Consider the following 27,752-nt stretch of genomic DNA (forward strand, 5'->3'; position numbering starts at 1 on the left):
ATGTTAACATAAATTTCCAGGCAATATTTGTTACAAATAAACATCTATGCCTCAGCAATTCCTTTTGCTTGGGTTCCCCCCATAGCAGTCCACAGGGTTGAAGCCCTTATTTCCTTCAATAATCTGGGCAAACATCACCTTATCAGAGATCTCTGATCTTCCTATGGAAAATTACCAACCACCCCACCAATATCATGACCACCATATCTCCCTACCATAGTATCAGCCCTGTAAGAGTTCTCTGTTTTCTTCATGGTTTATTTCTAGTTCCTAGAACAGGTCTGCACACATAATAGGAGCGCAATAAATATTTGTTACATTTAAAAAATTACCTACTTGAACAACGCTCTAAGGTCTTAACGACTCAGTAAATCGAATGATTTCCCATTTCTACATTTAGAAAAGAAATTATCAATTTAAAGTGAAGAAAATAAGCTAAAATTTCTAGTCCAGTTTTTGTCCTTTTTACCACCCCCAAGATCAGTGTTCAGTTACAAAAATAAACTATTTTCCTTTAGGGCTCATAGCCTATGTGTTCCTTAAATCCAATTTGCTGAGCTTCATAGTTTTGTGAAATGCACTGCGTCCATGACAGTACCTTCTAATGACAACTCAGCACCTTCTAACCACCACAGTAGGAGACAACACTAAAAAGAATTTTTCCAGGCTGCCATATTCAATTAATACTTCTTTGTTGTTTTTTTGCAGGGGCAGGAGGATAGGAGGAGAGGATATTTATTTATTTATATGGACTTTATTGTTATTTATATTCAAGTTTTTGAACAAAAATAGAAAACATTTTGAATCAGAAAATGCCTGAAAGTCAAACATTAAAGACGGTGGTCCCATTACTCTTGAAACCAGACATCAGCTAAAATGGACTTTAAGTACTTTAAAAGTGAGTAAGCACAAGCGGTCTATTTGGTAAGTAGGGTTAAATGTCAGCAAATCTAAAATTTCAGAGGCAATATTTTATTTCAAAAGTAATAAATAATATGGTCACATATTAATTGGTAAGAGTTACAGTGATGGAAACCTTTAAAATTCTTATAAAAATTGGAATTATTTCACAGGCTGTTCACATTTCTCATGACTGTATGTTTTCCAATGACCTATTAATCTAAATTAAAAGTTAAATACACATTAACTTACCAACAATGATATAACTTCAAGGCTGAGAAAAAGCACTAATCACAAAGAATTTCAATTAAACGTTAATCTAGCAGTCCAGAGAGAAGAAATGTTATGAGAGATGAGAGAAGTCCTAATTCTAAATAATATAGCTTTGTATCTGTTTAAAAGACTAACATACCCTTAGCTTCATCAAAACACTTGTTAAAAAAATTACACATACCTATTTTGTTCAAGATGTAATATGAAACTTGAAATAATTCTTATTTTATAAAAAGGGTGACTCCTAAAAAAGGTTCATAGCATCTCATTAACAAAGCAAAAATATTACATTGAAATGGTTCATCTATTTTGGTCTCTAGTTATTAAAAAAAAAAAGCCACTAATAATTCATTATAATAGTTCTATAAACAGTTGGAAACATTATCAGGAAAAAAATTTTGTCAATGAAAAAAATCACTGATTCAATGAGCATTTGATCATTTTATTAACAAAATATAAGCAAGAATTACATCCTTCTCCCGTGAAACTTTTCAAATAATTTTATGTGGAGGGCCTTGAGATGTATCAATTATAAAACATGTTAAAAAGAAAAAAATTTTAAATGTACAAATACAAACCATTACTTTATACAAGAATTCTCTATAAAGTTCGTTAATGTAAAATATAATTTGTTTCAACTGAATATAAGGCATGTTCAGTTTCTGTAATTTTGTAGAATCATTTTTTTTGCTTTGTTGGAGACTTTTCTCTTCGCTGGTCCTGATGTTTCTTTGATTCTCTGGATTGTTTAGAGTATCTGCTAGATTTTTCCCATCGCCTTTCGGCACCATTCTGATACCTATCTTCATCACTTCTAGAACCTGAATGTTTTCTATTCTTCTCTCTTGACTTTGATCTATCTTTTCTTATAACATTTTCACTGTCCTTATTTCGGTGTCTGTGCTCATTTTCAGGAAAAGAATTTCTTCTCTCTCCTCTCTTCTTTTTGGGATCACCATGCTTATTTTCCAAATCTGTGTGTGCTTCTTGGTCTCTGTCATTCATGATTCTACTGTAACTATTTCGTTCAGAAGGAACACTTCTGTCTGAAGTGTATTTTGTTATGGGATTTCTCCAATGTGGATCCCTTGAATTTTTATCTTTATGTTTTTCTGACCTTCTTTCTCTTTCAGTCCATGTTTCTTGATGTCTTTGCTCTGGCCTTCTTTCTTCTTGTTTCCTATCATGGGTTTGTTGTTTCCTGATCAATTTATCTACTTCTTTACTTCTGGTGTTCCCTTGTCCCTTCTTTCTTGTATCAGTAGCTGCAGGTGTAAAATGAAGTAGTTAGCTTTTATTTTAATCTTTAATTTCATAATTTAACAATTACATTTATTGATCCATTGTAGGTTTATTAATTCAGACAAACTGGATGCAAAACTAAACTGATTGAATGGAAAGTCTGATGACAGAATATTTTATGAGTAATTTTTAAGAATATACATCATATCACCATTAGTTACCAAAGTACTGTTTTGATCTTTAGACTCAAAGCAGTAAACAGAAACTTTAAATAAACTATAGCAAATGTAAAGTTTTTTATAAAGTGACTAACATTTCCACTTCTAAAAAATACAGTGATCACACATGCCAGCAACATCACTCCCTAAAGGTGGGGGAGTGGGGTGCATGAGTTTGTTTAATAGCACAAATACACATTCTTCAAATAGAAACCTCTTTCTACAAAAACAACAGTTCTGGGGCGCTTGGGTGGCTCAGATGGTTAAGTGTCTGCCTTCGGCTCAGGTCATGATCCCAGGGTCCTGGGATCGAGCCCCGTATCGGGCTCCTTGCTCAGCAGGGAGCCTGCTTCTTCTTCTCCCTCTCTTCCTGCTCATGCTCTCTCTCTCTCTCTGTATCTCTGTGTCTCAAGTGAATAAATAAAAAAATCTTAAAAAAAACCCACAATAGTTCTGCTCTCCAGTGCTATCAGAGAAACAGTATCTGCACCAGGAAGTGAAGCTTGTTAAGACATATAATCATATGCTTTATGAGAGCTATGAAGGCTTGATTTCTGAGAAAACTCTTCTGAAATGGCCTAGAACAATTCAATCTCACTGATATAATCATAAATATAAATCTTAACCACAGTGAAATTTTAAGCTATAAAACAAGTTTAATCACTTTATATTTGTGTTATTTCTTTTGGGTACGTAAGTCAAAGTTGCTAAGATGACCAAAAGTTCTGTCAAATTCATACATATACAGAAAGAAGAAAATATGGTAGAAAACTGCCTACCTTCGTCCTATCTCCACTTAAATCTCACTGTACCAACCTCTTTCTTCTGCCAAATGTCTACCCTTGGCACAGTCCATTGGTTTGCCACTAAGGATTTATTTCTCTGGTTCTCAGCTGAGCTGCAGCTACCCAAGCAGAAACCATCTGGCTGTGTGCTAAATCAGCGTCTCTCTGACCCTACTCTACACCACTCTTTTTCTTGTGTCGCTGACACAAAACCCTGAGCCCTACCATAATATGCAACCTCCCCACTCTTTGGTGTTTGCTTTACAATTTTCTAATTTGGGAGCAGTTCATACTGTTTTTATGCTACTTAATATTTTACTAATAAAACTGAAAGCTCTCTACCGAAATTGTATGATGAGGCAAATTAATTCTGAATCGGCAAGATTCCTTATTGCAGCAATTCATGCTGTGTTATCATCTGTTCTCAAAACAGATACCATGAAATAACAAATTCTTTAGAATTAAAAGAGGTGAATATTAAACGAACAATGTTATATATTTTAATTCAAGAATAAGACTTCCTGTGGGCAAATGCAATCTTGCTCTAATAACATAAAATACTGAGAGTCCCACAATTCTGGCTGTCATACAGTATCTAATACTCTTTTAAGTGCAACAAGCCGGAGAACAAGAGTATAAAGATCAACCTTCCAAACTACTTTGTCCTGCCACTAAAATATGCATTAAAAAATAAGAAATGATATGTGTTTTGGACAATTAGACTATCTCTTATTCAGACCAAGATACTATGATGGAAGAAAACAGAGTTGACCCTGGGGAAAATACCACAGACCTTCTCAGAAAATGGCACATTTGAAAAAATCCTTTACTACTGTATTTCCACTTCCGGGGAGGATGAAGAAAGCTGTAGAAGACCAGTGCCCCTGCTGAAAACTACTAGAAATGCCAGATAAAAATTTAAAATCTTCTGCTTAAAGGCACTAAAGATCTTGAACAACTTGAGATGTTATAAAGAAAGGCAGTGCTCAAAAAAAAAGGATGGGGTATGTTGAAAGAACAGAGGGGTCAACTTGCAGGAGCTCTTAATTGCCAAAGCTGAAATAACCTGAACAACAAAATCAATGACAGTAATGGATTTTAACTAATTCAGATAAATATCCATGAGTCCACACTGATAAAATATACAGTTAATAAATAAATGGGGAGGGGGGAGAGGGACAACTTCTTCTTGCAGAAGAAATTCAATTACTAAATGCAGAAAAAAAAAGCAAATGGAAAAACCACGTTCAGCAAACACCACAGCAGTTAAGTATTTTTTTTTTTTTAAAAGATTTTATTTATTTATTTGAGACAGAGAGAATGAGAGAGAGAGAGCACATGAGAGGGGGGAGGGTCAGAGGCAGAAGCAGGCTCCCTGCCGAGCAGGGAGCCCGATGCGGGACTCGATCCAGGGACTCCAGGATTATGACCTGAGCCGAAGGCAGTCTCTTAACCAACTGAGCCACCCAGGCGCCCCTCACAGCAGTTAAGTATTGCAGACAAGATCCAAAGATGGATGCTAAAATTAAAGGGTGAAAGGTAGAGGAGGAAGAGAAGATTTGCATAGTATCAAATTATCTCCCTTATATAAGACATTAATTTACAGAAAAAAGGAGTTTCCATGAAGAAATCGAGCAGATACCACCATAACTGAGTAATCAAAGTTAATGTCACCAATAAGACATATTAATATTATGAACTCCAAGATAAGATGCATTAAGAATACATTTCTATGGTATTCTGTCCAAAAATGCATAACCTCATTCTAATCATGTAAAAACATCAGACAGATATCCGTATTGAGGGACATTCTAAAAAATAAGTGACCAGAGGACTTCAAAAGTATCAAAGCCATTAAAACCAAGAAAAGCCTGAGAGGAACTATCACAGGATACAGAGGACTAAGAAGAAACTCAGTTCAATGCAAGTAGGATCCTGGAATAAGAAAAATGACATTAATGGAAAATCTGGTGAAATTCAATTCAAATTCAAGAATTTGTTTAATGCATTGTTCCAATGTTAATTTCCTGGCTTTGATAATTGAACTCTGGTTAGTACAATGCTAACATTAGGAGAAGTTGGGTGAAGGCTATATGGGAATTTTCTGTACTTTCTGCAACTTTAAGTTGAATAAGGGTCAAGATTCAAGGAGCGCAGAACCATAGAGAGGTAAGCTGACATTCTACAGCCACTTTCTCCCTGTAAGCATCTGCTGATTCAGGGCTGCTGCTGAGGGACAGAGAGACCAACAGAGCTCTGGCAGCTGCACAGGCCTGGAGAGACAGAATGGAACTGAACTAGCTATTTGCAATACATACATGTCACAAAAGATACATATCCAGAAAACCTAAAGAACTCCTACAAATTTATAGAAGAGACAACTTCATAAAACAAAAAAAAGGGGGGAGGTAGCAAAAGACTTGAATAGCCACTTAACAAAAGGAAAAATACCCAAATGGCCAATAAGAATATAAAACAGTGCTCAACTTCATTAGTGATCAAGAAAATACAAATTAAAACCACAATGCAATACCATTACACATCTACCAGAATGGTTAAAACGAAGAAGATAGCCAACTGAAGTGCTGTGAGGATGGGAGCTACTGGAACTCTCAAACATGGCTGATGGGGGTATAAAGTGAAATAACCACTTGCAAAACTGACAGTTATCTACTAAAGCTAAATACGCACACAATCTACAACCCAGTGATTCCCAGTGATTCTCCAAGTACACACCCAACTGAAATGCACATATATACATATACATATATCTACCAAGTATGAATAAGAGTATTCACGGGAATACTATTTATAAATCTAAATTGCTGCTGAGTAAAAGGGATGTTAAATAGACTGTAGCATATTCATATAGTGGAAAACTATACAGCAATAAGATTGAATGAACTATAACTAAATGCAGTATTACAGGTGAATCTCACAAAAGTAATTGTGAAAGATAAGCCAGACATAAAGGAGTTCATAAAACATAGTTATAAAGTTAAAAGCAGGCACAATGAATTACGTAATTACAAATGAGAGCAGAAGCTGCCCTGAGGCAGTGGATGGGAGGAGTGGCAGTAGCTGGTAACTCTGGTTATGGGTAGTTAGCACATGGATGTGTTCTCTTCATGAACATTTACACTTAGGAAGTACGCACTGAATGCATGGCGCATGTCAATAACATAAACCCTCACTAAAGTAAAAAACTAAAATTTCTTTAAAATATAAACACCAGGAAAGCTATAAACTGGATTATAGGCATTATGAATGAACGGTATTTCAGTCATCACTCAAACAAATAAGTATTTGCCAATGAAACATCTTCATTTCTATGAAGGGGATGCCAATAGGTGATCTGAGCATTATAAATGATGCAATTCACTACAGACTCCAGCAGTGATAGATGATCATTTATATTACTAATTGTGGCTTTTAAACAACTGAATCTATAATAATTAAGCAATCAAATTATTTTGTTCCCTTGCTGTAAACATCACCAGCAATATACTTGTTAGAGAAGAGCCCAATCAATTATAAATGACTTTCCATACCTGAGGCAGAGCTCTGACTACTGCTGGATGAAGAATCGCTCTCTTCACTGGAAGACTCTGAACTGCTGTCACTGCTGTCCGAATCAGAGGCGGAGGAGTCAGACTCTGAAGAGGAGGATGCGGAAGAGGAAGAGGAGGGGGAGGATTTATTTGGCTCAACATCTGGTTTCTGTGCCACAATGACCTTTGGTGTATTTTTGAGATGCTCACGCAATTCATCCCTAATTAAAGATATAATCTCTGTTAGTTTCTGCTTCTAAGGCAACTGTGAGATAATTTTATAAGATGAAAATAAAATTCTGAAAATTATCCTTACGTTAAACCTCCAAGACCTATAGAAGTAAAGAAGTTGATGGCAAACCGAGTGTTTCTTGGATTATCTCGGGGTAATAACCCTTCAAAAAATGGCTGTAGGGTTCTAAAACAAGAAAACATATGAACAAAAGAAAACACATTGCTTAAAGATAAAAAGGCAGTATGCAGTCATTTTTCAGATTTTCTATGTATTATTAAATTACTAAATGAAATACAATTAAGTAAGTGATTTATATCATTTATTAGACTACATGCTATCTAAATGAAATGAGTAGGGTCAAGTCATAATTTACTAAAGTTACAACAGAGGTTTTTTAAGAAAAGATTTATTTATTTATTTATTTATTTGCGAGAGAGCTTGCGCATGTGTGTGCGTGGGAGGCGGGGCCTGAGGGAGAGAGGGAGAGAGAATCTCAGGCACACTCCCCATGGAGTGTAAGGCTCAACACCAGGCTCGATCTCACAACCCTGAGATCATGACCTGAACGGAAACCATGAGTCGGATGCTTAACTGACCGAGCCACCCAGGCACCCACATAAGTTTTTAAAAACTATTTTATACATCACACATACACACATATTGTAGACTATATACAATCATACACACACGCATATATATGTAGTATGTGAATGTATATAATAAAGTTGTGTGTGTATATATGTACATATATACACACACACACATACATGCACACACAGTACTGTGCATGGCACTGGGGGATGGGGAAAAGTAGTCAACAAAAGAGTGAAATCATGGATGAAGACTGCATATAATTATTATTTCTAGGAAGGGGAACAAAAAACATTAACAATATAAGGTGGTTTGGACATGTTGTTCTGAGTACCAATTTGAATGACTAACCAGCAGAGTCAGGACAAACTGTTTCATAGAAAAAGGTGACATATAAGGAGAATAATTAAGAGCTTTGCTGGATAGACCAAGAGAGGGGATTTCTAGCTCTGGAAATGGAGGTAAGGAAGCATGAATGAGTTGAGCAATGTTGGTGCAGGCTGTGGAGAGGGAGGAGATAAACCTGGTGAAGTAGACAGGGACCAATAAGTTAGTCTATGAAGCTAAAGGGAGCAGATGGACTAGCCCAGAGAATGGAAACTGTGGCAAAGAGGAGAGGTAGGCTAAAGAGTAGAGATCATGAAGAGTTAGGCAGAATGAGAAGAAAGTGAGGAGCCACAGTGAGCAAGTGGTCAACTGTGTAAGTAAGACTGGGAAGTCCAGGGGCATAAGGACTGAGAAAAAGTACTTGACTTGGCAGGTAGTCACTAAGAAATCTGAAAGGATGATTCAGCAGTGTGAATACAGTAGAAGTCAATGTGAGTGGCAATGGGTAATCTGAATAAACAGGAAATAAGAAAGCTGAGATAGGGATTACACAATAGTCCTGGAACAAGACTCTCATTCAGTGTAATAATTTGAACAATTACATGACTGGGTCATCTAAATATATTTACAATTATCCATTGATAACAAAGATTAATTAATTTTCTAAGGTTCAAAATTAGGGTTAAAAATGAAAATAAAACTGTAAGTAGTACTCATTATTGGAAAACTCCAGTGAACATACAAAAGAATTTTGTGTGTTCTAACTAAATTAAAAGAGGCATTGATTCTGTGTTTTCTCTACTGCAACTAAAATCCAACATTAAAAACTGCATGTTGTCCTGCACCACAGAACATGAGATTCAGAGTTGTAATTAGTGGATGAAGAAAGTCCTAGAGGTTTAACTACTGTTTTTACAACCAAGTGTGGACTTATGTTGCTACAATGGAAGAAAATTCCTGAGGACAGTAAGAATAAAAAGTGCATAATGATAAACTTACTCATCCTTTAATCTTGCATTAAGTTTAGGAAGACCCATATATTCACAAAGTTCTTGAAAAAATATTTTAACAAAAATTCTACTAGATGATGTAGTGGTTTCTTCACTTAGCTTTATACATTCAAGAACCTGAAAATTAAAATTAAAAGACAATTTTATTTTGTTCAAAAGACAAAATGACCAACATTTATAACTCTAAGCGTCTCTAAAGAATTATCCGTGAATATCTTTCTTTGTCCTGATAAGTATTACTTGTTGGCAAAGTTTAAGACTACCTCTCTATGCTAATTTTCGTAATGCTAAGATACTACAGAAATAGAGTTCATTCTTTCTTGAGTAATGTGCTTTTTATAGCAGAGATATATTCTACTGTGAGTATATAATGCTGAAGCAAAGATTACTAGCTCCTAAAACTCACTCATCAAAATGTGGATATATATAAGGGTTTGGGGCAAAATGCCACTTAGAGCATTAGGCTATAGTTTTGTGACTACATATACAATAAGGGTAAAGACAGGAAGAGTGATAGCTTGTTCTGAATACTAAGACTGAGGCTTAAAAACTGAAGCCATAGAGAGATGTTTTAGGACAAATAAAACGAAAAGTAACCTCCAGTCTTTATGAGTTCTGTGTTCCAGGAACCCATCTACTTCAATTGGTTAAAACCTTGATTTCATTTTCATTCCCAGAGGGAGAAAAAGAAGTAAAAATATTATTATAATCAGGCTCCTATATTATGTCTAGCTGCCTATTAATGCAGCTAGACATACTTAGTACTTACAATATTACAACAATCTAATGTTTATGAGGTCACTTTGCTGCCTCATTCTACCATTAGGTTGTGGTATTCTACAATGTGATCCTCTTCTTTCTTTCCTCTTGGATGTAATTTCTTTCTTTCAACTTCACTTTTCTTATAACGTATCACTTGTTATTTCGTATTGGCGCTATGGGCATATCTTACCTTATGTATTTCTTATATGGTATGCTTCTTGAAAGCAGAGATCATATATAATTCACTTTGGATGCCCAGTATCTCTCTCAAGTGACTGGGCACATAGCTGGTAACTAAATGAATGGTTGTTGGATGAACAGCAGTTGTACAATAAATGCCAGCTTCATGAATGCATTTCAAATTCCAATCCAGTATACATCTGTGTATCAAGGATATCTTATCTTGTTCTAAAGAACTGACTACATAATGCATGGACCACCAAGCTATTGATGTATGTGGGTATGAGTGTGTATTCACATGTGCACACCTAGAGAAGATGAAAATCTCTATTTTCCCTGAAAACACCATTAGCCATCACTATTAAAAAGGACTGTGATGTTTGGACTGTTAAAATCACCTAGGATGGTGTTTCTTATACTCATGTTATTTACTTAGCTTCTCGATCCCACGTTATATGAATATAACCTCAAAGATAGCCATTACAGTAAAAGTTTGCTATACATTTCATTTTAAAAGTACATTTCCTACATAGGAAAAGTATGGTTATATTATACTTAATACTCTATTCGAGAATAACGGGATTAGGAAGGAAGTATAAATATCAACCCATCTACTTACACTCCATGGAAGTGAATCAGTATATAAAAGGTGAGCAAACATCTTAGCAACATTTCTCAATTTGTTTGTTTCCAAGCGATGGATGGTATCATATTGTTCTTTGAATATACTTTCAAAGGATTCCATGTATTCTTTTTTTAGCATGCAAAATCGCTAATAAATAAAAAAAAACTGAATGTCAGTACCACTAAAAATTGACTCTCAATACCATTATGAGCATATCAGATCCTTCTAAATTTACTGAATCAAAAATTAGTAAATATTTTATATATTATATCACTCAATCTTTTTGTGCTATATGATGGAATGCTTAAAAAAGAAGGTAATATATATCATCCCTATTTACCTGGGGTTTATATGCTAAAACAAAATTATACAAGTAGCTTATCATAGACACATACATTTGCATACTATGTAAATATATTTCTCTGTGGGTAGAGTTTAGATTTAAAAACTTATTTTAGCTCATGCTCTATTTGTGCTGCCTGAACATGTACTTGACTTCAGAAACTGCTTTGAGATTTTGAAATGGCAACATTTAATTGTCCTCTTTGGGAAATTGTTACAAAGCATACAGAATTTCAAAAAGTTCTGGAAGAGTCACATGGCAATGTTAAGGCACTACAAAATGAAGTAGGAAAGGAGGAAACTACAGAGGATGGGAAACCTGAGGAAGGGAAGAGCAATGAACTTTTAGCAAAGATTTGCTATTGTATTAGACAAGACCACAAAGCAGACACATTAATTCACAATATTCATGTTAAGAATTCCCTTAGTGATTCTATTACATTCCAACAAGAAAAATGAGGCTAGAACTCACCCCAGCTAATAAGCCAAAAAATTTCTCATATGTCCTTTGTTGGGCACAACAGTCAAGTATCATGTTGCAGAGTTCTTTCTATTTGGAAAAAAAACTGCATTAATAATTCAGAACAGAATGAATCCATGCTATATGATAATTTATCAATATGACAGAGACAGCCTGAATTTTAAATAAGGTTTTAAATATACAAAACTTCCAAAGCTTTGTGAGCTTGTTATTAAGACAAAATTAAAAAATTCAATCTATGTCAAGCCTATAGTTTTTTAAAGCCTTCAGCTTAGCTGACAGTTTCCATAGTCATCCATGCTAATTAGATTACAAAATTCTAAATTCATATTAAGTATGAATCACTTCAAGAAAATCTACTATATGAAACAGATACACCATGAAGAGACTGAATAGACTGTATTCTAAAAAGTTTCTACACAAAATCTTTAAAAATATAGATCATCAATACGCCACCTAACAATTCAGTTATACACCTTTAAACTCAATTATTAAGGAATATATTTAATTAGTATGGAAAAGGTAGAACATGAGTCTTCATAGAAGCATAAATAAGCACAGCTACAAAAAAAAAAAAATAAGCACAGCTACAACATTAACTTAAATGACACTCTGGTTAATAAAGAAAAAATATTTTTACAAGAACAAAGAAAAAAACACCTCTGTGGCTGGATTTCCCAGCCTCAAAATAAATGTTACGCATATACATCTATCTATTGATAAATCTATACAAATAGATCAAATCATTCCATAACTGCTGGAGTAATATATTGTCTAATCAGCTATTTATGTGCCTTGAAAACTCCTGTGTAAAATTCTGTTGAACTAATAAATGCGAGAGTAAATCCAGGACCAGGAAACACTATCATCACAAATGATTTATAATTTTAAAATACTGTAATGAAATATGTATTGATTATATCAATTTCATAGACAAAGAAAATCAGGAAACATGGACAAATCAATGGAGAGACAAAATGAAAAAAGGCCTAAATTCATTCTCTGACCACTGCTGTAGAACTGACTAAATATCTTTTTCTACAAAACATTTACCAAAAAGTTAAAGATTATTTTTTCCAAATATAGTAACTGCAATGTATTTGTGTTCTATGAACAGAAAATATAATATAATGCATAATATATAAAAATGTATTTATTATATAAAATATAATACATGCCCTTTCAGTTCATTTTTACTTCTATTTAATTTTACCTTTATATTTTCAATTGGCAATTTTGACATTTTGTCATATTTAACAATGTGAGATGCAACCTAAGCAAATATTGTAAATATTTTTAAAACTCAGGTCTATCTATATTTACTGCATATATCTATGCACAAGAGGGAGGAAAAGGGTCCCAAAGAAGCACAGAACAGGTACTCTAGAACTGTGCTGTCTAGCATGGTAACCCCTAGCTAATTAGTTGAATAACATTACATAAAATTAAAATTTTTGTTCTTTGGTCATACCAGCCACATTTTCAGTACTCAAAAGCCACATGTGACTAGTGGCTACTATATTAGACAGCGTGGAATACAAATATTTTCATCACTGCAGAAAGTTCTATTGGTTGAACTGTTCTGGAAGTTGATAATCTACTTATAAAACAATCTACTCAAAAAGCCTTACTTAATTCACAATATTAAGTTGTTTCTAGATGTCGTTACATTGCTAAATTATTTTTTTATGATTAGTCACAAGTCACCTCAATTAAAAAAAATGCTTATTAATGTGTAAGTTCTGGAAAAATGTACTTTGTCAAAATTTAATATAGTACTAAAAAGTTAAAATGAGGTTTTTCTGAGTTCTGCCATATTGTGTTAATTTGATATATTAAAATGCATTTTCAACTCTTTCTACTAACATTGTATTTTACAATAACATAACAGTTAATCAGGTTTTAAACAACATAACATGGTAATATGCTGACAGCTTTGCTAATAAAGCCAGTGCTACTTATAAAACAAATCACTTTCTTCCCTAGACTAAATGCAATTATAAGAGTTATTCCCTGTGGCCTATAATAATTAAATATTTTAACATTTTAATTAAATATTATAGCCATTTTAGGAGAGTCTTTTGAGTGCATGAAAATAGATGCACTAAGACATTCTTCCAACTATCAAAATATGCTGAGGTTAGTTCTAGAACAACTATCTTCTGAATTAATATTAATAAAAGTTATAATGACTTAATTATACTCCTCAAATAATGTGGCAAGATCATATAGTAATTTCAGTTTCAATTATAATTTTAAAGGTTAATTCACTAATTTATTTCCTTTCAAAAGTGAACACATCAAGTGCACCCAGGGTACAAATAGGTACACTGTTTCTAATATACCAGCAAACAAACTTTAAGAGGGAAAAAAGAACTTTCATTTCTTCTCAAAATTACATACCATGGCATTTCAAGAAGAAATCCATAATCTAGAAAAAGTCTGGCAAACTTTTTCAATCGAAGGCCAGATAGTAAATATTTTAGGCTTTAGAGGCTATAAGATGTCTGTCGCAACCAGTCAATTCTGCTGCCATAAGGTGAAAACAGCTATACACAATACACCAACCAATGGGCATGGCTGTATTCCAATAAAATTTTATTTTTTTTAATTTTTATTTATTTATTTATTTTTAAAGATTTTATTTATTAATTTGACAAAGAGAGACACAGCGAGAGAGGGAACACAAGCAGGGGGAGTGGGAGAGGGGGAAGCAGGCTTCCCATGGAGCGGGGAGCCCGATGCGGGGCTCGATCCCAGGAGCCCGGGATCATGACCCGAGCCGAAGGCAGATGCTTAACAACTGAGCCACCCAGGCACCCCTCCAATAAAATTTTAATTAGAAAAATGGGTAGTGGGCCTGGGCCACAGTCTGCCAATCCCCGTAACAGATCATATTTAAAGCCTTAAAACAAAGCACTTACACCTAATAGTAACAGCTCAGATAGTCAAGATCTTTTAGAAACAGAAACAGCCTAGAGTTGATCTATTCACTGCGGCATCTGTGCTGGGTCTACCATGTGTAAACCAGGGTGTGAAAAACAAAACCCCAAAAGCCTTGGCTCAGGTTCCAAGGATTTAAAATGTAGATGCGCAGGGAGCAATGTAGATAAGAATGCAACTATAAAAAACACCCAAGACAATCTACTCAATCCAGTCTTTATTATTTTTGTCATTAAGCTTCTATGATACTTTGAACAGTGAAGTATATACTAAGTTATAAGATTATGAGTCCCCTGGACTAAGAGGGGGCTGATATGTACTGGATTACTGAATCCCTGATACCCTGTAGAGAGTCTGATATGTAGTATATGCTGAATACATTTTGTTGAATTAATGAATGAAAAAAAAAATGACAGATTCTTCTATATCCAATTAAAACAATGTAACAACATGTATGGTGATCATTACAATTTCTACCACAAAAGAATGTTTTAGTGCATTAAGTAGATGGAGTAGGCAATTCATTAAGGAACAAATTTCCTATTGTATTTTAAGCCACCATTTGATTTATAGGCAACCACTCAGAAATTCATGTAAAGTGCAGTGGTTCAGAGACTTCCTCCTTTTCCCACATCCCATTTGAGCAGTCCATTTAATTCACTGCAATGAGTAGCATTTATGAGGCACCCCAGAACTAAGTTTTAAGTTATTTTAAAATTTTAGAATAGCTACATTAAAAAATGAATATTCAATACTGAGTTATTTCAATTCATAAAGCCTATATTAACTGTCTTAAACATTTTTATAACCAATATTATTTCCTAATAGAAGAAAAAAATATTAACTTACTGTTTGGCTCTCAGGGAACTCCATTTTCAGCAATTTGTGAGCACATTCTTCAAAATCTAAACTGTAGAGATAAAATAAGTTAAAAACTTGCAGCATTGTTAAACTATAGCACTCTTTTATAAACAAGGATCTCACTTTAGTAATTGTTTAAAATAACTTTTTTATTGTAACTTCACAGTACTGTATCATGTATATAGAAAAGAAATAGCTCTTAATTCTACAAAGAATGAAGTACTGAGATGTACTACAACATGGATGAACTCTGATTTATGTGAAGTGAAAAAGTCAGATATAAAAGACCACATACAGTTTGATTCCATTTATATAAGCTGTCCAGAATGGGCAAATATATAGACAGAAAGTAGACAAATTTTTATGACATTGCTAAATATTTCCACTTATCTCTGACCCAAGTCAGTAAGAGGTAAAAGATGCCCCAGAGCCCAGCATGACATCTAGTGCTTAATCACCACATTTATAAGTTATCATGATTCATACCCAACCACAGTGCTTCTACATTTTCAAAAACTAAGTATAAAAATAGTAAATAACCAAAATCACTTACAAGGAAAAATAATTTGCTTTTATACAAAATTCATGTAAGTTTCATTAAAAATATTTCCAATATACTTAAGAAAATTATCAAATTTAATGTGAGCTCAATACAGGAATAATACTAATATATTTGTACTTTTTGTAGAATGTTCAACCCTTCATTCTTTTGATAAAAGCAGTATAAAATAATCAACCACTGAAATAGTATGACTATGAATTTAGTTTTATAGTTCATCTGATTTCTCAGCTTCTGATACTTACTGAGTTTCATAAGCACAAAAGAGTAATAACTCAGAATGGTTCAATGTAATGGAATTAAAAAAAAAACAAACTAAAATGAAGAAAGAAATATGTCAGAAAGAGCTTTTGCAACAGGTGATATTAAACAATATCTGGCACTAAGATTAAAATATTAAACTGTAGTTGATAAACCTCAACAATATAGCAATATTACCAAAAAGTATTTTGAAAGATGTTGACATTTTCTTTTCTAGTTTTAATTTTTTTTAAGAACACAATTAGTATGCAGGAAAAAACCCTGCAATTTCTGAAAAATAAGTCAATCAATTAATAAAAATATTTTATAACTTTCAGTTTATCTAGTAAGTACCATTGAGAAAGTTAGCTGTATGATAGTCTATTTTCCTTGTTCTTATTTTAAAAGTATTTGGTAACTTCCTATACCAAGATTGTTTTGAAGTTGTACTAAATGTAAATATTAAATGAATTAAATTTGCTTGTTGTTTCAGTTATCTTAGGTTGCTAAATCAAATGAATTTCAGGTTTAACACAAATAAATAGCGACTGAGGGAAGGGTAAAGAAAAATGATTTTACATGATGCTAGTTTCGCAGCTGTGTTTACACATGGTTTTGTTGATGTTTCCAATCTAAGAAATTTTGGTGGGAAAAAGATAAACCCACCTCCCTCTGATGCTACAGCTTCAATAATGCAAAGTCAGAGTGGAACATCATTTGAAAGCAAGAACAAACAGGAATGTTTACTTTTTAGTAACAAAACCAACTGTACAATTTTATGTTTTGTGTAAATGAGAGAGGGTCATTTAGGAGCCAGGATAGTAAGAAGGTAAGAGTACAGGTGAGATGAGTCAACAAGTCTAAAAGGAAAGAAATTAAAAAAAAAAATCACCACACAGTTCAGTTGTCGCCCTTTTGTTTGCAAGATTTCCAAAAGCAAAGTGTATAAAGTGCCCTCACTGCCATCTGACTTGATGATTATATTCCATTCTTGATTTATATTATACTTGGTACAGATTGGTATACTGTAAACATAAGACTTTCGAAAAACATAAAAAACTGGAAAACACAGACACAAAAAAATCTGTAATCCAATCTCCTCTCAAGACTACCACTGTTGATATGTTAATGTATCACTTTTAGAATCTGTCTACCTATTTAAACAGTTAATACTACTGGTACAGTACTATAGTGTCTATGCAGTTTTTGCCCCATTTCACATTAAGTCAGACCACTTGCCCACATCAGTAACAATTCCCACATTAGCCTAACTTTCAATGGTGGCATAAACTGGACATTTGATTATTTGTATTGGACAAGATGGTCTTTTTTTCTTTGTACTGAACAATTCTATATATAATTCTGTCAATTTCTATTTCTTTAAGAAATATAATGAAAAAGAATGGTCAAATGGCATGGACATTAAGTCCCTGATTCATGTTACCAAAAGGCTTTCCATAAAGAGTTTATCAATTTAAATTACCGCCAATAATGTTTACCTGTATCTCAGTAAAATCATTAATACTGAGTACTGCTGCTTTGAAAAAAAAATTAAAGTAAATCACTTCAGCTGTTTTAATGACCAATAATAGCACTTACTAATCTAGAGTGATATTTGTTCAATAACTTTATAATTCAGGATCCCATTACATGACTCCCTCAACCATGTCCTTTAAACATCTGTCTTTGTGGTTCTTTCTAAAATATGTATGAGATTTTAAGTCTAGTAAACTCTGTCATATATAAATTATTTTTACTAGACATTCAGGGGCTCAGAAGTCTTAACAAATACCAACACATAAAACAGTACTGCTGTTACTAGAGTTGGTACTACTTGGTAATCATGATTGTCACCTGTCTGATGCTTTCATTTTTCAAATCTTTTGTGTGGTTCAAGGATTATCAAGGTTTGATAAACTAAAAAAACAGTTTCCTTTAAATAGTTATCCAAACAGCTCCACTGTAACTCTTCAAAGTTAATGTTAACAGCAATATTAAAACAGTGAATCTGCTGTTTACAACAGATTACTGTTGAATTTCTAGAAAAGGATAAATGAAAGGTCAAACTAAGAAGTTTTACCTAAAACAAAAACTTCTCATGTTTCACTTTAAGTTTGTATGAAAAAATAGTTAATAGATTTTTCTTTCATGCGAAAGGCAAAGAAATAGGTAAGGATAAACCAAAAATATTTCTAGCCAATGTTTTGTTTTTTAACATTTCCCTTTCTGAAGATGAATCTAAGCCAAAAAGTTTTCAGACAGAATAAAAACAGGATGACTCCTACGTATGAATCATTTTTGCTATTACATCATACTAAATGGAAATATACAAAACCTAGTAAGAAAACGAAACTGAGAAAACATTCCTCCTCCGGTGCAAAATGTAAACACTTTGCCCATTAAATAAATAGGCTGATTCGCATAAAAAACAACAGATGTACTAAGCATTTAATATTTCATTTATTTCTCTTCCAAACCAAACTCACAGCCTTCAAAGGGAATAGGATATTCACATGACATCACAGTAGTTCTTACTTAACATTACTTCAAAGGGTCCTCAAAACCTTCCTATTTCCATTTATATTCATTTCCATTTGCACACACAAAAAAATCAGTGTCCAAAAGTTATCAAAGAAGTACTTCTATGCTTAGAATCAGAATTAGAAACCAAATTAAAAAAAATATTAAATTTCCACTATAATTATATACTGTGCCAGCTCTATAACACAGAGTTGTCTTCAGGTTTTTATTAGTGATATTTAACTATAAGGAATGACACAGTTAAAAAAAACCCATTTAATTATGTAACACAATTAGACCTTCCAAATAAAGATAATTTTCTCCTGAAGCAAAGAACCAACAGCAGGGATCTATGAAGTTGGGCAGGTAGTTTGAGAATCCCTGAAATGGTTTCTAGTTTTCCGTCATCAGATTCTAAAAATCCCATCTTCTTGTCCATCCCCTATGCAAAATAAGGATCAACTGAACTACGGTATCTTACCTTGACTGAATAGCAAGATAAATTGTACGACGAAATGAGACTAGATTAATTTCTGTTTTGTCATGAATAGTCACTTTTTGTCCTGAAAGAAATTAAACATAATAAAACTACGAGACTACAAAAATAAATGTGAAGGACTGAAGATGTATCTCTAGATAATAATTTTTCATAAATATTTAGAATCTATGAGTTTAACAATAATGCTCTTTTCTACAGTGTAAAATAGTATTTGCAGAGCTCAAAGTAACCATTTCCAGTCTTCTGCCATATCTTAGAGTATTTTAATAACTTTTGTCAGTTCAAAGAAGTCCAGAATCATGCCAGAAATATTTTTGTTTCTGTGTTGCCTGCTCATTTAGACATTATAAAAGGCAGCACTCATGCTGTTGTTTGGTAAAATACTATTTCTAGAATTATAAACAGTATCTTGATAATTTGGAAGGACTGTAAATTATGGATAGAAAATCAGTTTCAGAGAACACTGGGTCATCATGGCAGACTAGATGGGTCCAATATAAATATGTGTATTTATCAAAATTCTCTCTTATCTAATGCAGGACAATTTCCCCTATAAATATTTAGTGGTTCTTATTTGAACTGTATTTTCACATAAAACAAAGAAATTCTAAAGTTAAATATAGTACATAGGAAATGTTTTAAGTAAGAAAGACACTGGAAAAAAAATTTGAATTTATTTTTATAAAATATGTTGTAGAAGAATAATTACACTTTAGGACAGAACTAAAGTAGATTATGTCCTAAAAGGGAAAGATATACTCTTAATATTTTCAAATATGCAATATAAGTAAATAATGACCAGTCTTACGTATGTTTTGATGTTTTAACTAAGACAAATAAAATAAAGTTCTGAGCTTATTTTTCTGTGAAATAAAGTAATCAAAGCTGAAGAAGAACATTATGCCTGATTTGTGCAAACACAGCTTTTGGCCTCCCCACTCTATGTTGCCAAAATGAATAGCAAATACCTAGCCACATTCATCTGTCACATTCATGTCGGGTTGCAGAAATCACATGCACTCAACACGAATGCATCTTTTTCATGGGTTATACTCAAAGGCATAAAATGTCAAATTGAAATTATGCTGATTATCATTAAAAAATGATTTCCTTCTTTAACACTTTTAGAGCACGGTTTTTCAACCTTAGCAATACTGGTATTTTGGGCTAGATAATACTCTGTTGTGGTGGGGGCAGTCTTGTGACTTGTAGGATGTTTAACAGCATCCCCAGCCTTCACCCACTAGATGCCAGTAGCAGCCCCCAGCCCTCCACAGATTGGGAACCACTATTTTAGAGGATTACATTAGAATTAATTTAATTTCAGAGTATTTTACAGTATTACTAGAATCAGCTAACTTTTACCTTCTTCATCTTCTTCTCCCTCTTCATCCTCTTCTTCCTCTTCCTCTTCACTACTTCCAGCATCTTGGTCTGTGTTTGAGTCACTATCTCCCTCATCAAGAATTTCTATCAGAACAAAGTATGGGAAAATATTAATGAGCAAGTGATACACATGAATCTCATTCTGAGAAGATAATTCTCAGTTTGCCAAAATCCATAGTGGCTACAGTTTATCACCAACGATGTGAGCACAGGGGTCTCATGTTATTGCCTAGGTGGTCAGAGAGCCATACATATCATTCTTCTGCCAAGTAGAAAATGGTCATAAAATAAGGAAGGGATGAGAAGAACAACAACAAAAAAAGTAGATGAAGGTTTTCCAAAAGAGCAAGAGCACCGGAAAAACAAATTATGAATGGAAACTAGTATACTGGAGTCAAAATATTATTAGTTCAGCATCAGAAAGGATACAGTCTATTATACAAAGCTAAGGCTAGATATAGAAAATAAGAATTTAGGCTGTGAAAGACAAAGAAGGGAGAAAAAATAATTGCATAATTTAGTGTTTACTTTCAATAAACAGTAATGAGATTTTTATTCTAACGTATACCTATTGAATAGAACATTACAATTAATCTCAAGACTTTCCACATGTAAACAGAAACAGAAGTTTAAAAACCTTTTAAAAAATTGGTAAGATGAACACTTCACTGGAAAATCACTTCTTAAAATACAACTTACATCTAGAACTGTATGAAAACAGCAATGTAAATAAGAGACTACATAAAGCTAGTCATCATATTAATAGTTAACAAGTGAAAAAAAACTAGTTATATTTCGCCCAATGGTTTGTGCTCTGTTGATCTGATAAAAGATTTTACAAACCTGGCTAACACTCCACTTTTGCATTTCTTCTAAAATCAGAGTTTTTAAGATAAAGTTTTAGGGGGGCACCTGGGTGGCTCAGTCGTTAAGTGTCTGCCTTCGGCTCAGGTCATGATCCCAGGGTCCTGGGATCAAGCCCTGCATCAGGCTCCCTGCTCAGCAGGAAGCTTGCTTCTCCCTCTCCCACTCTGCCTGTTTGTGTTCCCTCTCTCGCTGTGTCTCTCTGTCAGATAAAATAAAATCTTAAAAAAAAAAAAAAGATAAAGTTTTAGGGTGAACTTACTTTTAGGGAAATTCTAATTTCTTATATTTAACTGAGCACTATAAATCAGGAGTCACATATAATATTTAATGCTAGCAGAAAACTTCATACTGTGAAAAATAAATCATTTTATTAAAACGAAGAGTTGTCATTCAGCCCTTAGCTGACAAACAAATCCCAAGAATATCTCTAACAAATGTGACTTCAAGAAATAATGTAAAGTGTCTAGTTTCCTATTATATAATATAGCTTAGACAGACTTTTAAGAGAGGAAACTATTTAGTATTCAATAGTAGGAAGACAGGCACTCCTGCTGTCTTCCCAAATGCTGTAAGACCTAAAACACAAGTGCACCTGGGTCACGCTAAGGTGCTAATTACTAAAGCTGTGCCCACTTCCTGCTGTGGCCATTTTTTTATGCCAGTTCTAGAAGAACATTTTATGAAAGAATGAAGGTCAAATGAATTGTCTGGTCGTTTACATCATCCTCTCCTCATCTCTCCACTTGAGAATCTACTTACTGAAATCACTTAGGCAATGACAACTGGATTTCATTAACTGAATGAAGCAGCGGTTTCAAGGTATGATGTAAGTCCCCGGGGGATCAGTGAGACCTGTCAGGTGGTCTGTGAGGTCACAACTATTTTCATAACAACATCCAGACATTACCTGCCTTTCTGCTGTGCTACCATCTACAAGCATCCAGAAGCAATGGGAGTTGAAGCTGCTGCAATCTGAGCACAAATCAAGCACCAAACTGAACCAGCCATCACTTGCTCTTTACTGCCATGTTCTTGGAGGCAGGAAAAGAGCTAGTTTGACCTGAGGATGCCCTTGAGGAAGAAGTAGAAAACTGCTAATTTCACTGAAGCTCAGCCCTAAAGTGTAAGCATATATAATCATCTGAGTAGCAAAACATGAATTCATACATAGCCCTTTTGTTAAAGACAGATGCACAATGGTGATGGTTACCTCAAAGAAAAGCACTTGTGCTACTCTTTGACTTGCAAGGTCAATTAGTGATGTTTTCCATTTTTACTTGAAAGAATAGTTGGCAAACTATAGTTGTTAGGAATCTGGCAGACATTTTCTCAAATATAAACAAAGTGAGACTGTCACTTCAACAAAATAATTAACAGTATTTACTACCATGATAAAATAGGGAGTTCTCAAGAGAAAATTAGAACTTTGGAGAACTTGGATCCATTTCTGTGAGGTTGAAAGCTTCCCAATACTTAGACTTCTCTGATGAGGTAGGTGGCAATACTAATAAATGTGACTTCTTGATATCATGTTAATGTGTTAATTTAATTTTGATAATGTTGACATGTTAACACTTAGAAAATATGCATAACTGAGTGAACTGATATTTTCTAAATGACCAACGGAATATGTTGCAAAATCCTGCATGGGTAAAAGATCCATTCAAAGTGACAGGCCAATAGATTTTGATGTAATAGAGCATGAAAATTCAAGAATATTGTTTCAGGTTTCACACTGCAATTAATCTTTAAGAAACAATTAGCTTTTAAATACTGGCATAGTATTAACAAAGAATATACACACTATCTAAAAAGGTTATTAAAATACTTCTCTCTTTTCCAAATACATATTATCCATGAGGCTAAATTTTCTTCATATACTTCAATGAAAACAACCTATTGCAAGAGACTGAAATCACAAATAATATGAAAATCCATCTCCTATTAAGTCAGATATTAAATTGTATCGAGTATACAAAACATGCCATTTTTCTTAAATTTCTTTGTTTCAGAAAGTAGTTATTTTCATAAAAGTATATAATGTATAACACTGTTTATTACTGTTAATTTGAAATAATTTGATAAATGTTTTTAATATTCTCAGTTTTAATTGCTAATGAAGTAAATGTCAATAGATGTAACCCACACAAACAAAAGCTCTTTGGAGTCCTAAATAATTTTCAAGAGAATAAAGGGAACTTAAGTTCAGAGAGTTTAGGTGCTATAATAAAGAAAAGTACTACTTTCCTAGCATTGCTCAACCACCGTTGGCCTAAAGAAATGGATGTGGAGTTTCCAAGTTAAAAGAAAAAAAAAATCATACTAGGTATGATAAAAATTCCATAAAACCATTTAGAATCTTTGAGTGATACTGCAGAAAAAGAAGTTCATAAGAAGGCAAAATAGGTCTGAGGAATTCTCCATGTCTAGAAACTAAATTGTAATAGCAAAAGGAATCTGGCTATTGTAGTGAAATGTCCCTAGGAAACTGGCACCTAAGGAGAGCAATCTCTTTATTGTACCAGATTTTTAGAATAATGTATAGAAATGGAAAGCTGCTTACACCTTACTTTCTACTTCATTCTACTTCCAAGCCTGACTGAAGCACAGAATGGAGGAAGTGACCAGAGCTCTAGGCTTCCTGCTGTCTTCCTGAGAGCTTTCAGAACAGTAAGTACTTCTCACATAAAATCACAACTCAAGGGAAACGAACTTATAAAATTATAATTATAATAGAATTACACAGGTATCCCTGAAAATTAACTTTAGAAGAGAAATGATACAAATGTCAAAAAAAAAAAAGCATTGCCTAAATACTTGCTCTATGATAATACAAAGCACTGTATTTTATTTATTCTTAAACAAACAAGTAACATTTACTTCAAACAAGTAATTTGTGCCAAGTCACTTAGCTAGTAATGGCACAGACAAAATACAAACCAAAGTCTGTCCAAAGTTAGTGCTTATAATATATTGATGACATACAAATGATAATAATAATCAATTTATTAATTTATTGAGCACTGATAGCCTATCTGGAATTGTCATTGATTTTATCAGGATATCAACCTGCTCTGAAGAAATAATAAAATACTGTACTTTATAATAAAAGTATAGCATCTAGTTGAATATTACATTGGACATCAATTTAAGCACCAATTCTTAAGTGGTAGTGAACTTAAAAGAAGGGCCACTAGTAATATAGGAACATTTCTTTTTTTTTTTTTAAAGATTTATTTATTTATTTTAGAGAGAGAAAGCAAGAGAGAGAGAGACAGAGAGAGCATGTGTGCAGACAGAGGGGCAGAAGGAGAGGGAAAGAATCTCAAGCAGACTCCCTGCTGAGCCTACCACAAGGCTCAATCTCAGGACCCTGAGATGATTACCTGAGCCGAAACTGAGTCAGATGCTCAACCGATTGAGCCACCCAGGCAACCTTATATAGACATTTCTTAAGAGGAATGAGACTTAAGGGCTGTATAATTTAAATAGAGGGAAAGAGGACAGGGACAATGAGGTAAATAATTTAGAATGAAGTAATACCACAAACAAGCACCAGAGAGAAAAATAACGCATGGGAAAACAGTGAAGAGAATGGCTTCATAATAGCAGAGATTTCATTAGGTCAGTGATCTAAACCTTTCTATCAGTATTATATAACTACATGAATTGCTTCTACTTATCCAAAATAGATTATAAAATTGTATATACCTTTCTTAATAGCTTTGTACTTCTCTTCATTCTCCATAAAATTAGGATCCATCTTGAAAACATCTTAAAAAGATAAATTAAAAATTGTTTATTTTCTATATTTACATTTGTTGGTGCCCCACTTCCCAACTCACCCTATACCCGGCCCACCCCTCCCCAACTCAGACTCACTAAGAACATCTTCTGGATTATAGTCATCCTCCAGAGGGAGCATATGGGTGAACTGATCATCTTCTTCCACTAAGTCAAGTCCTTCTAGGATAACAGGGTGGTCCTTGAATCCATCCTTCCGTACAGCAAACATCACTTCAATCATATACTGAACCCTTTTGTCAATTTCAGACTCATGGAGAATGTTTCGGAGGCGCTCAAATATAGCTAAAGTTAAAATGAAAGAAAAAAGCAATAAAATAAGCAAAAGATATTATAATACTCAAACAAAAGCTCAATATCAAGCCAAGGGCTTATAGTTACCATTGATTCCTCTTGGTGACACTTGTGTTAATTTGAGGCCACATTCCTTGAGAAAACCAATAGCTACTTCAACACTATCATCTGTTGGTCTTTCCAGGAGCAAAGTGAGCATCTCTAGGCATAAAACTTCATGTGCCTTAAACAGATTGAAGACATATGGAATTGAGAAAATACTTTTACATATATTAACCTACTATTGATAGTAATTTAAAAAATTAGCAAATCTGGTTTTTGCAGCAATAACATTATACACATGATGAGCAAAGTTTTTAGAATACATAGAGAAATACTCCAAATATGGGATATAATTTTTCTTTCACTCTCATTATGTCTGTTAAAAATTTCCAGGTGATTGTTCCAAAACTCTAAATTGATTACATTAAATACACCTATTTATTTCCAGAAGAAATAATTCTTATACATTATTATAATAGCTACAGGAAATGCCATAATTAGCTTCAAAATAGAAGTTAAAAATTAAACTACACTTTTTCTAATGCCCTTCTTCACAACCATAACTCTCTATATCCATTTCCTAGTTCGTTCTATCAGCAATTCTGCTATACAGCAAATAGTTCTTCAATTACATGAATAATTTTATCAGAAAATAACTGTGTCTGGAACTCAAGGACAGTTTGGAAACACTTCCCTCTTTTTTCTTTTTCTTTACTAAATAAAGTTATTGACACTCGCCATGTTCAAAAATTAATACTTAAAAACAATGCCAGGTAGGGTGCAAATAAAAGTCTATTGAGCAGCTTTGCTGTGAAAAGGAAGCATTTTCAAGACACTGTATGTATGCCTTCCTAAGGTCGGATACTTCTTTGAGATGGGGAAGGAAACAGTCTAAGTCTTAACTCAGGAAAATATCCTTTCCATTGAGCACAACATCAAAAATACATATTGCTTTTATTTTGTGGGATGGTGGGAAGGTCTAATAATCTTACATCAGTGATAAGAAAATATTGCCCTGGAGGAGGTGCAAGATGGTGGAGGAGTAGGAGACATAAATTTCGTCTGGTCTCAGGAATTCAGCTAGCTAGGTATCAAGCCATTCTAAACACCTAACGAACTCAACAGGAGATTGAAGAAAAGAATAGCAGCAACTCTCTGAACAGAAAAGCGACCACTTTCTGGAAGGTAGGACGTGCAGAGAAGTAAATCCGAGGCAATATACAGGAAGATAGACCACAGGGGAAGGGAGCCTCTGTCAGCCCCTATCGGCAAGTGATAGAGCAGAGGAGCACAAAATCAGAACTTCTAGAAGACTGCTCCGCTGAGGGACGTCGATCCAGTGGCTAAGTGGGAGGTGGAACCCTCGCTTGGACAGTGTGGTCTCAGGACCCTCAGTCACAGAAAGACCGGGGGTGCCTGAGTGCGGCAGAGCTCCCAGGTATCAGAGTGGGGAAGCCAGCTGCAGAGATAGAGCTGAGGAGCGGGCTCTCAGCTTGGGGCTGCCATAAACCGTGATCCGTGGCACAGTCGGGCCACTGCTCTTCCAGCAGGGATCCAACAAGCGGCAGATCTGGGGAGACCCCCCTTCTTCTCCCAGGAAAAGTGGCGTGGGAACACACCGCAGGAATCTGCTGGGTTTGGAGACTCCAAACGGGGTCTGGTGCCAGAGATGGTGGCTGGGTGAGCAGAGAGTGCCGCCAGAGACCAGGGAAATGGGAGTGATTGACTGATTTTCTCTGGGGGCTCACTGAGGAGTGGGGACCTGAGTTCTCGGCTCCTCCGGGCCAGAGATTGGGAGGACACCATTTTCACTCTCGTCCTCCAAAGCTGTACAGAAAGCTTGCAGGGAACAAAAGCTACCAAGAGCAAACCTGAGCAGATTACTTAGCCCGGCCCGGCAAGGGCAGGGCAATTCTGCCTCTGGCAAAGACATTTGAGAATCACTGCAACAGGTCCCTCCCCCAGAAGATCAGCAAGAACAGCAAGCCAAGACCAAGTTTACCGATCAATGAGAACAGCAGAACTCCAGCACTAGGGGAATACTGCACATAGAATTCATGGCTTTTTTTCCCACAATTCTTTAGTCTTTCAAAGTTAATTTTTTAAATTTTCTTTTCCTATTTTTTTTGAATTTTTCTTTTTCCCTTTTTCAACCAACATCTTATCAATTCCTTTTATAAAAATCTTTTTTCTTTTTTTTTTTTTTTTAAAGATT

General features: G+C 34.3%; 1 protein-coding gene across 4 annotated transcripts in view; it reads right to left on the reverse strand.

Moving 5' to 3' along the window:
* Window positions 1-792: 792 nt before the first annotated feature.
* Window positions 793-27,752, reverse strand: part of CWC22 (CWC22 spliceosome associated protein homolog) — a 65,275-nt gene continuing 38,315 nt past the window's right edge. For all 4 annotated transcript variants that reach the window (XM_064586784.1, XM_045868420.3, XM_054506109.2 and 1 more), the window contains 12 exons: window positions 25,583-25,718; window positions 25,280-25,486; window positions 25,109-25,171; window positions 20,510-20,614; window positions 19,127-19,208; window positions 15,315-15,375; window positions 11,514-11,591; window positions 10,694-10,846; window positions 9,122-9,249; window positions 7,286-7,387; window positions 6,970-7,190; window positions 793-2,438 (listed from right to left, as the gene is read on the reverse strand). In XM_064586784.1, coding sequence (XP_064442854.1) covers window positions 1,852-2,438; window positions 6,970-7,190; window positions 7,286-7,387; window positions 9,122-9,249; window positions 10,694-10,846; window positions 11,514-11,591; window positions 15,315-15,375; window positions 19,127-19,208; window positions 20,510-20,614; window positions 25,109-25,171; window positions 25,280-25,486; window positions 25,583-25,718 — 1,923 coding nt within the window. In that variant the 3' untranslated portion in view covers window positions 793-1,851. The remainder of the gene's footprint in view (window positions 2,439-6,969; window positions 7,191-7,285; window positions 7,388-9,121; window positions 9,250-10,693; window positions 10,847-11,513; window positions 11,592-15,314; window positions 15,376-19,126; window positions 19,209-20,509; window positions 20,615-25,108; window positions 25,172-25,279; window positions 25,487-25,582; window positions 25,719-27,752) is intronic.

This window comes from Mirounga angustirostris, unplaced genomic scaffold (assembly GCF_029215605.1).
Source record: "Mirounga angustirostris isolate CCGP_5_RB_7025 unplaced genomic scaffold, mMirAng1.0.hap1 SCAF_3, whole genome shotgun sequence".
Classification (NCBI taxonomy): domain Eukaryota; kingdom Metazoa; phylum Chordata; class Mammalia; order Carnivora; family Phocidae; genus Mirounga; species Mirounga angustirostris.